We start from the raw sequence: 10,940 nt of genomic DNA, 5'->3' as shown, positions 1-10,940 counted from the left end.
CTAATGCTAGTTTATGAATTATCTGTGTACTATAATGCAAATTCATGGTTAGTCTCTTTACTATAATGCTAATTTGTGTTTAGTCTGTTTACTCTAATGCTAGTTTGTGTTAGGCTTTTTACTGTAATGACAATTTGTGGTTAGCTTGTTAACTTTAATGCTAGCTCATGGCTAGTATACTGTATTTACAATAATGCTCATTTAGCATTATAATGAACATCATCTTTAAATTATACATAAACTGCATTTCTCCTACAACTGCAGGCTTTTTTTTTCTAAACTCTCTAAGAGATTGCAGTGTACAGTAGACAATTTGGTCTCTGGTGCTAGGGAGGAAATCTAAAAGATCTTCCGGTCTTGTTGGTGTAAGTACAGAGGAGATACTTTAAAACATCTGTTCAGGGGAAAAAAAATTCACCAAAACTTTTCATGCAGGTTTTATGTCTCAGAAGTTGAGACAGCAGACGTGGACCCGGCTGATGTGAGCTTGTGAGGGTTGACACAATGCTAAGCTTTCTTAATTCATTAACCTACTTCAGACACATGCTAAACATGTGTTTGGAGCAAGTGGGACATTTTTTACATTTCACTTTGTCTCTGTTGCATCACTTTAACTGAGAAAATCTCTTTCACTTCCTTGACGCCCTGTACAATATACGTGAACAAATTTCAGTATGAATGATAAACCCTCAGGTCTTGCTCATAAACAGAGACACTTTATAAATATTTATTATGCTGTGTTTTATCTATAAATTTGTCAAGTGACGGTCCATGAAAGAAACATAAACAACACAATTCACGATATACAGGAAGTGCGAGTGTACAATCTACAGCACAACAGACCAAACAAACAACAATCGATTCATCCGTTAATGAATAACAAATCCCCATAATATAAAATATGAAAGCTGTTTTACACGTGTCCATACATTTATGTGGCCATACACCTGTCACCTGTTTTACACGTGTCCATACATTTATGTGGCCATACATCTGTCATCTGTTTTACACGTGTCCATACATTTATGTGGCCATACACCTGTCACCTGTTTTACACGTGTCCATACATTTATGTGGCCATACACCTGTCACCTGTTTTACACGTGGCCATACATTTATGTGGCCATACACCTGTCACGTGTTTTACACGTGGCCATACATTTATGTGGCCATACACCTGTCACCTGTTTTACACGTGGCCATACATTTATGTGGCCATACACCTGTCACCTGTTTTACACGTGGCAATACATTTATGTGACCATACACCTTTCACCTGTTTGTGGCCATACATTTATGTGGCCATACACCTGTCACCTGTTTTACACGTGGCTTCACATTTTATCATGTAACATATGATAAAGCGTTCTGTAAATGCAAAATAAGTGTGAATAACACACGAAGAGATGAAGATACATGGACTTATGTGTGAGAACAAATCAACAAATACACGTCTCAAGTGTGAAAAAGCAAACAAAAAACGTGAAAAATAAAACATGATGGGGAAAAACATGTGGGTGAAAGTTCATGTAACTTTTCCTTCAGTGTCCGTCTTATGGGGGAAAAAAAACAGTTAACATGGTGTTCTTCTGAAACTCTAGATAAGTCCTTATCGCAGTCCCGAGGCGACTGCGCATGCGCATGACGTCAACCGTAGCCGCCTTCCCTCGTGAACCACGTGCGTTTATTTGTTCGTTTATTTCTCGCAACACCTAATTATTAATATGTGAATTTATTTTTCCGACCAAAACACAACAGCGTCGTCCCAAATCCCCGTGGGCAGGAAGGTGCGTTTTAATTGTTCGCCATTGAACAGCGTGTGTCCTATTCCAATGTGGCACGAGCACAAAACCGGAATAAACCTGTTCTGCCCGGTACAAACTCTCACGCGCACACTGAAGCATCTCTCTCTCTCTCTCTCTCTCTCTCTCTCTCTCTCTCTCTCTCTCTCTCTCTCTGTCTGTGTGTGTCTGTCTCTCTCTCACTGCGGTGGTGTGCGCGCGACCCCGGATATCTGTCTTCGTTCCCATCACTACAGAAACACAACATAGGTCTGTAATCTTCACGTGCCAGGTAAAAACGGATGAAACAAAGAATAAATAAATAAAAAAAGCAACGATCAACACAAATATAAAGCTAGTTTTGATATAAATATACTATGAATTTTTTTTGTTTTTTTTTCCTGTGTTCACTTCGATATATGATTTTATAAGGTGTTATTTATTATGTATTAAACAAATAACGTATTATATTTATTAGAATATTAGGATTTTTATTTATTTTTATTTTGTATTTATTTATTTGTTTGTTTATTAATTAAAATTCCGACTGGCAGATTATTTTAAACACAGAGGTAGCAAAACCTTTGCAGACGTGTGCAAAGTTTATTATTTTTCTTTTTTCAAGAAGTATTAAATTTTTAAGCAAATATTTCCCGTCATGCAAAAGTGCTTATGGACGCTGTAAATATATTATGAAGACACATATAGACCTGTTGATTTTTTTTGGGGGGGGGGGGGGGGGCGGGGGGGGTGGTGATAAAGTTGTCAATTTATTTACTTGAAAAAAAAAACTTGAAAAAGCTTATGTATATATACATAAGCTTTTTCAAGTTTTTTTTATATATATATATACACAAATCCAATTTTTTTTACTTTTTTAAAGAAATATAGATGATATGGATATTACGCATACATAAATAGGTAAATATTAGTATAGAGAAATATTTAATATCATTATTATTATATATTATTATTGCTATTATATAATATAAAATGCTATATATTATGAAGCTATTATGATATATATATATATATATATATATATATATATATATATATATATATATATATATATGTACTACATCTGGACAGTGTGTATGCGTTTGTCTGTATGACGTAATATATGACGTCTACTGAGGAGCGTGCCCTCCTTAAAGGCTTTATAAAGGACACAGGAGCGCGCAGCCGCATCGACACGCGCGCGCTCGTCCCTAGTCTCGCAATAGCGGTGGCGCGCGTGCACGCGTATCCCATACCGGCTCGAGCCGGTATAAAAATCTGCCAAGAAGAGAGAAGGGGGTAATAAAAGGGGGGAAAACACGAGGACGGACCGGTTAGTTAGGTCAGACAGGTGATGCGCGCCCTGGAAACTGAGGTATAGTCGGGTTGTGATGATATTTTAAACAAACTGAAGGCTCTGTAACAGCGTTACTTTTGGCCAAGTTGCTCATGAGGGACAACAAAAGTAGCTCATTAGCTCTAAAGATGCTGTTCAGGTTACTGAGGTAACTTGGAGCTTTATTTCCGACTGGAAACACGACCAACGAATATTTTACACGTTTTGTCGAACCCGCATTTTTTGGTAAGTAAAGCTGAGCTAACGTTTTAAGATGAAATACTTTTTCTCTGAGAGATTTAATACGTTTCCAGAGTCGTCTGTAGGCTGACAATCTGTACGTGGTTCCTTCGTTTGTATGTCGAGAAGGAAACCGTTCACCTCTTTAGAGATCAGTCAGTGCTCTTTTTCTGTCAGATGAACAGAAAACACAACATTAGAACTAATTCGGTGCTAATTTCCTGTCAGGAGACGACCAGAAAGCATATTAGAGCTAATTTATTGTTCCTTTTCTGTCAGATAAACAGAAATCACAACATTTAGAGCTAATTTATTGCTCTTTTCCTGTCGGGAGATGATCAGAAAGCACATTAGAGCGAATTCAGTGCTATTTTCCTGTCAGGAGATGATCAGCTCTGACCGGCTGAAGCCGGTTTAGAGATGCTGATGCTCCCTGAACTGAACCTGCACCACGGGGAAAGAAAAAAAAAACCCACATCGACTTCCTTCATTATTTTACCAGCATTCATTCTTGAAACAAATGTTTTAAATGCCGGAAGTGAAAAGTTTACAGAAATCACACTTAGTTCCTGTAACAGCTGCCGCTTCTAACAACGGTGTCTGACGCAATCTCCGCCCTTGTGTGACGTCATCAACCCCGTAAGCCCCTCTGGAGCGACCGACTAGGTGCCGGCTTATGAATATTAATGAGCAGCGCACAGAACAGAGACGTGATTGGCTGAGATTTTGCATTTTTGACGCAACCTGGATGTCTTCATATAAAAAAATTACCAAATGATTTGTGGTTATTAGATCACGTCTCTTAGATAAAACTCTATAAACGATATCGTTTTTTAGTAAAATGTGTTAATATAATAGGTCGATAGCAAACTTTTCACCCAAGTCACACATTTGATTGATTGGGGAAAGTGTCATGTTTTTAAGCCTGTAAATAAATAATTTTGTGAGTAGAACAAACACGGCACGCCCCAGAATAGAAGACGATGAATAATGTATCAGATAAACCTCATGCCTTGATGTATCTGTTGTCTCCAATAATCAGCTGTCGGTTGTACGCATTGCTCGGTCAGATAAACAATATATTTTGCCTTCTAGCATTGCGTGATTTAAATACACATCAACATGAGAGAAGTGAGACAGACACGTTCCTCTAATTAGCAGTCAGGAATATTATTTTCCATTGGCTGTGTTTCTCTACTACAATCTGTACACGTTTACTGTCCAGGTTCTCAGACAGGAAGTGCTGACTCAACCATGATGGGACCGATGCCCGTGCTGTGCGGTTGCATGAAACCCAACGTCTACTCGCGGACCCCCGACGGAGGCTGGGGCTGGGTCGTGGCCGTGGCCTTCTTCTTTGTGGAAGTTTTCACCTACGGCATCATCAAGATTTTCGGCATCTTCCTGCAGGACCTCACCAACGATTTCGGAGAGACAAACACCCGGGTGTCCTGGATCATCTCCATCTGCGTCTTCGTCATGTCTTTCACAGGTTTGATGTCATCAGTAAACAATCCATTAATCAATAATCTGTTTTTAGGAAAACAGGGAATAAGGATCTGTTTCAGGAATACATGTCGGAGACTTGTGATTTGGAATCTGTCAAACAAAAAAAAATTGTGTTTTTTAGAACTCTGTTTTAATGGAAAAGATTATATGATGTGTCAGGAGGTGGAAAACGGAGTAAAAAATACGGTAGAAATAAAATTTGAAGAATATGACTGATTAAGCAGGAGAAGTATTAAAGAATATCGAAATAATGACTCTGTTTTAAGACAGAAAATATAATTTAAGTGTCCGACTAAAAGCGGAAAAAAAAAGAGTTTTAATAGAAAAAATCATTTGTAAAATTTTGAGGAAACTTGTAGATTTTAAAGAATTTTGAAAATAGTTTTAAAGATTATTTTCTTAAGAGTCAATTTTACAAAAAAGATTTTTATAAACCTCTTTTCACAGAAAATAATTTTAGTGATCGGTTTGGAGGGACGCCCATTTAGAAATCTGGATCTGGCGCCTTCTTGGTTCCTCTTGTTGCTTTTAGCACTTTCCTTTAGCTGAGGTATTAGATCCTGACTGCACTGAGACTCATTTATCTCATTATGAGTAGAAGCAATTCAGGAAATGGGTTATTAAAGAAAGCTTTCAGCTTAAGCACATGGTTTTGAAGCCGGTTTGTAATCAGCCATGCGAGCATAACTGCAGTCTCCTGTGAGCCATTACGGGGGAGTGCATGTGTGTGTGTTTGCAGAGTATCAGGTGTTATCATTCTTTCCCTGAGCTTAAAGAAAAAGGGCGTTGATGCAAACACTCTGAAAATACAAATAACAAAGCAGTGCACAATGTCATGGTTCAGGACACATGTTAACATTACTTCCGGTTAAACAGTGTCACTTTTAGGACTGTGAAACTACACAGTATGACTCAGAGGGGCAGGACTGAATTAACACACACCTTCCCTTTCATTTATGGAGTAAAGCTCAAATGTCTGTAACATCACAGGAGCAGATCTTGATCTTTGTGTGTGTGTGTGTGTGTGTGTTTGTGTGTGTGTGTCCAGCTCCTCTGTCCTCAGTGCTCAGTAAGCGGTTTGGATTTCGGCCGGTTGTGATGGTCGGGGGTGTCCTGATCAGTTTGGGTACCGTCACCACCGCCTTCACCACATCCATCAATCAGATGTACATCACCACAGGCCTCATTACAGGTACTTAATGAGTGTGTCTGCTGTGTTTGTGTTTTTGTTTGTGTACATCTTGGTCATTGAGAAGTATCTATTAGCATTAATTTAAGATGATGACTGTTAGAAACCGGAAACAAACCATTCCCAAAATAAATATTATTTTATAATTATCGTGCATATCTGTCAATATGGAACATACCATTATTCAAACGGGGTGGGGTGGGGCCTTTATTTTGTCACATGTACATTTCAGCACAGTGAAAATCTTTCTTCACATATCCCAACTTTGAAGGTTGTGGTCAGAGCGCAGGGTCAGATATAATACAGCACCAATGGAGCAGAGAGGGTTAAGGGCCTTGCACAAGGGCCCAACAGTGGCAGCTTGGAAGTGCTGGGGCTTGAACCCTGATCCTCCAATCAAAAGCCCAGAGCCTTAAGAAAGTGCGTCAGCCTGTCTGTTTAATACACTCTGTGTTTCACTCTTCCTAATGACAGGAAGATCAAAAATACAATACAAGACGGAACGAACCATTTGCGAACAGAAAAGCCCCTGTCATATGCTTTAGGCAGACGCAACACCCACTGCCTGTTTTAGCTTCACAGTGTGTATTGTTTCACCATTTTTTTTTTGGTTCTTATGCAAATAACCCAGGTTTTTCCTAAAGGTTCTGAGAGGGAATCTGAGCCACAACACGACTGAGCTGCCCTTCTCTTTATCATCATCTGTTCTTACTCATATCCTGGTTATCGGAATTTGTTTGTGTTGATTTGAATCCTGCTTGTCAAAACGATCTGACCGGTTTCTGTTATCATCCCGCTTTCATTGTTCTAGCTTCCCCCTGACATTTATGTATGCTCTATAGAAACCCCAGCCCCTAACACAACAATTTTTGTCCCTTTTTTTTTGTCTCTCTCTTAATTGCAGTTTTCTTTCAGCGCAGTCCCCGGCGGCAGCCTTCGGCCGAGCGCTTTAGCGTGACCTGAGCCCGTGCACGAGTGGCTGTTATTCTTCCTTTGTGCTGTTTTATTTCAGGCCTCGGTTACTGCCTCACTTTCCTGCCCACCGTCACCATCCTCTCACAGTACTTCGACAAGCGCAGGTCGCTTGTCACTTCCTTCGCCTCTACCGGAGAGTGTTTCTCGCTTTTCGCCTTGGCTCCAGGTAACCAGCCTTTTCAGAAACGTGTATGAATCACAAACGACTGCTTATTATTATGATTAGTCATTTCTTTGTCATACAAGTGCCTTAGTCAGATGTTCCTGTCTTTCACACACTCGTTTATTTTGGTCATTTTGTTGATATTTGATGCTTTGTGGTCATAATGATCAGTCACCATCATAACACGACTCCTTTTATGCCTCCTGTTTTCCCACCGTGACGTTTCCCCTCCTCAGCCTTCAGTGCTCTGAAAGAACAAGTCGGATGGCGTAACTGCATGATCGTTATAGGGCTCCTACAGGCTTCTGTGATTGGCTGTGGAGCCCTGCTCAGACCAATCCTCATACAGCCTGAATGTTCTATGCAGGAAAAGAAATCAGAAAGTCCTCAAACACCCTTAAAAACCAGTCAGGAAAGCAAATACGAGCAGGAGAACGAGATCACTCGCACGTCATTAAACTCTGTCGACTCCGGCGTTCAGTCCATCGCCTCAGAGGAACAAAACTCCTCTTCATCCTCCTCCTCCTCCTCCTTCTCCTCCGACGTCACAGACCTGGAGGAGGTGGAGAGTGATCAGGCGCTACCTTCCACTCCTCTAAAACAGAACGAAGGTGATGAGAGGAAAACGAAGCTCTCGCGCTTTTCAGATTTTTCGCTGCTAAAAGACACCAGCTTTATTTTTTACTCCCTCTTCGGACTCTTTGCCACGCTGGGCTTTTTCGCACCGCAGCTTTACGTGATTGAGCTGAGCGTGTCTTACGGGGTGCAGCGCAACAAGGCCACCTACATGCTGTCCTTCATGGCGGCGGCCGAAATCTTCGGCCGGTTGTCCATCGGCTGGCTGATGAACCGAAGACCTATTAGAAAAGTTTACATCCTGCTGATCTGCACGACTCTGCTGGGCCTGGTGCTCGCGCTCTTCCCTGCTGTCTCCTCGCAATTCTGGGCACTCGCTTCCTGCTGCGCCACCTGTGGCTTCCTGTTCGGAACGGTGGGCTCCACCCACATCCCCATGCTGGCCGAGGACGACGTGTTGGGCGTGGACAGGATGACGATGGGTGCTGGAGTTTATGTTTTCATCCAGAGCTTCGCTGGTCTCGCCGGTCCACCGCTCGCAGGTAAACAGCGTGTGATGGAAATAAGATGAATACTCACACTGATGTGTCTGTGTAATGTAACTCAGCACTACGAAGAAATCCTGTTTAAATCCTATTAGACAATTCAGGATATGAATGAAGTCTATGAATACATACATGACATGTGGTTTGTTCAAGAAAGTGTGTGTGTGTTTGTTTTGCAGGCGTGTTGGTGGACATGACTCAGGACTACGGCTCGGCGTTTTACTCAAGCGCGGCCGGGGTGTGCGTCGGCGCGTTGTTCCTTTCGCTGGTGCGACCGGCTAAAACCGGTTGGAACTGCGGCAGGAAGGACAGGAAGCGCACAGAACAGGAAGTTATGCCGGATGACTTTCTGGAAGTGGACATACCTCTGGAGAGCAACGAGGCACCAAAGAACATGGAACAAGTCTGAGCTGCTAACACACACTAACACAGAACTTGAACAATCCATCCAAAGACTGACGTTATGGATGTCGATCCCTTTTTTTTTTTTGTGCATTTGTACTTTATTTTTTATGTTTTTTTTCTTCTTTCCCCAAAACAAAATGAAACCTCAAGCTGGTGATGCTGCTCTTCTCATGAACAGAGTCTTGATCTTACTACTTTCTGTTGAAGTTGTGTAGGTAACAGAGGGTACAGGACATCACCGACGTCGTTTTAGGCAATACCAAGTCGCCGACTGTCTCTTTTTTTAATCTATTTCCATGTTCAGTAATTTATTCACCGGTTACTCACTCGGTTCAGTAATTTATGTGGCAGTATTTTTAAAAAAAAAAAAAAAAAAAAAAAAGGTGAATCCCAGAACAGAAAGATGTTTGTATGCATTTTGTTTTCGAAGCTCTTAAAAGCTGCCTGTCTCTGCGCTGTATGGTTTGTTTCTAGTTTACACCACGGTTTTGTTTTTACATCCCCGCTCGTTAGACGGCAGGTTCAAAATGGCTGAATGATTCGCTTTACGAGAAACACAAAATCGTACAGAGTATTAAAAAAAAAGAAGTGCAAATGGTTCCCAGTGGGAAAGAGAGGAATCCGCAGGACGTTTTCTTTTTTATATCAAAACCAGCTGCATTACTTCTGTTTCATTGTTGACTGAATAATTTAAGCAGGTCGGTCGGTTAGTGTTTACGTTGCTACGTATACAGACGCACATCGCCTTAGGCATCGTAGATGATCTGCCACTTATAACTGAACAGCCAACTCTTAATCCCAAGATCAGAGACACATCATAACAGAATGATATCATGAGACTGGATTACACTTTCCACTCGAGGCATCATACAGATGGTTTGTTTTTTGTTTGTTTGCCAATTTTTTTTAATTAATTTTTTTTTTAACCTTCAAACCTTCCAGGTTACAGATTTACAGGATCGCTGTCTCTAAGAAGGAGACTTTTAAATCACAGCAGACTTTCTACTCTCTAAGGAACCTCTAGAGAGCCTTAGGCCACAGACTTTGACAGATTTTGTCTTGACGACGTCAACGTCGCACGTGACTGATGTGCCGATGATATTAGTTTATTTGATGATCGATGCATTGATTTGTTTCTAATTATAATTCAGGTAGATCCAGCGACATGTCTTCCATCTAACATGTTTTGTTTCTTTTCTTAACAAAAAGTGTAAAAGATGAAGAACGAATGTAGCACCATTGTTTGCATACATGTATATCTATCGATCGATCTATCTATCTTTTGTGTTACTGCGACACCTACAAATCATAATCACTCGTATTTATTTTGATATTTAATCCGATTAATTAACTCCTTTATCAAACTTGAATAAGTTGCGGGCGAGAAACAATCGGACTCTTTAAGCCTACACTTGTGTATGGAAATTACAAGGACAGGCTTTGCTCCTGGACTGGTTTTAGGTGGACTTTTGTATCTGCTGACTTGGTCTCGCTCTCGGCTCGTGTGACGTCGCTTGAGATGTATCTTATTACGACGTTGCTCCAACCCGAACGCCGCAAAACGGCGGACAAAGCTTTTTAGAAGAAGCGATAAAACTTGAGCGAGCGAGTCATAACTGAATGTACAAAAGACACGTTAAAGCCGTATCGGGGTCGCGGAGACGTTTAGGCTTGAACTCCTGATGTACACGCACACATGCACTCTTTATGACTTGAATGGCTTTGATTTGCTGCATTTTGTCTTCGCCATAATGTTACGATTGCACTGTATGTCGCTGTTGTTTTTCTTTAACATCACATTGGGCATCTTAGTTCGTCTTTTTATCCTAAATGTAATTTGTTGTTTTCTTATTTTTTTTTTTGGAAAATAATGAAAAATATTTTCACTGGAAGTTGTGACTCCGATGTCTTTTATTTGCTCCGACATGCAACACCGAATGGTCCTGAAAGGTCATCACACCTTTAAGGTCGAATTTACATTATTGTCAGGAAATAATAGACCGGAAACCAGAGGAGGAGAAGTTAAGCTATGATTATCGTGTGTGTGTGTGTGATGTTTTTCTGTTTCTTGTCATTTGTTGTAAATAAGATTTAAAAAACACTGTAAAAACAGGGTGCTTCATTCATACAGGTTAAGTATAAATATCCTAAATGCCGTCACGAGATCAATCATTCCATCGCTACTATTATAGAAATTTAATTAACACTTCCTGACCAATAA

At 40.6% G+C, this 10,940-nt stretch overlaps 1 protein-coding gene across 4 annotated transcripts; it reads left to right on the top strand.

The window, feature by feature from the left end:
• Positions 1 to 1,931: 1,931 nt before the first annotated feature.
• slc16a6b (solute carrier family 16 member 6b) lies at positions 1,932 to 10,611 on the top strand. Of its 4 annotated transcripts, none has more exons than XM_027178868.2 (6): positions 1,932 to 2,051; positions 4,583 to 4,849; positions 5,915 to 6,058; positions 7,068 to 7,196; positions 7,430 to 8,311; positions 8,494 to 10,611. In XM_027178868.2, exons 2-6 carry the CDS (start codon positions 4,612 to 4,614, stop codon positions 8,721 to 8,723), a joined length of 1,623 nt encoding a protein of 540 aa, XP_027034669.2. In that variant the 5' UTR covers positions 1,932 to 2,051; positions 4,583 to 4,611; the 3' UTR covers positions 8,724 to 10,611. The 4 variants fall into 4 exon arrangements, with proteins under 4 accessions (XP_027034669.2, XP_027034667.2, XP_027034668.2 ...); XM_027178866.2 differs by having other exon boundaries at positions 1,941 to 2,073; XM_027178867.2 differs by lacking the exon at positions 1,932 to 2,051 and adding an exon at positions 2,974 to 3,156.
• Positions 10,612 to 10,940: the final 329 nt, after the last annotated feature.

Source organism: Tachysurus fulvidraco, chromosome 15 (genome assembly GCF_022655615.1).
Source record: "Tachysurus fulvidraco isolate hzauxx_2018 chromosome 15, HZAU_PFXX_2.0, whole genome shotgun sequence".
Lineage (NCBI taxonomy): Eukaryota > Metazoa > Chordata > Actinopteri > Siluriformes > Bagridae > Tachysurus > Tachysurus fulvidraco.
Note: the sequence above shows the minus strand (reverse complement) of the source record. Positions and strands in the feature narration are given on the sequence as shown.

Bases quoted from the DNA above. Each gene is read 5' to 3' on its own strand.
- slc16a6b (XM_027178868.2), top strand. From the start codon at position 4,612: ATGATGGGACCGATGCCCGTGCTGTGCGGTTGCATGAAACCCAACGTC. The intron at 6,059-7,067 runs GTACTTAATGAG...GTTTTATTTCAG, and splicing joins CACCACAGGCCTCATTACAG to GCCTCGGTTACTGCCTCACT. The intron at 8,312-8,493 runs GTAAACAGCGTG...TTTGTTTTGCAG, and splicing joins CGCCGGTCCACCGCTCGCAG to GCGTGTTGGTGGACATGACT.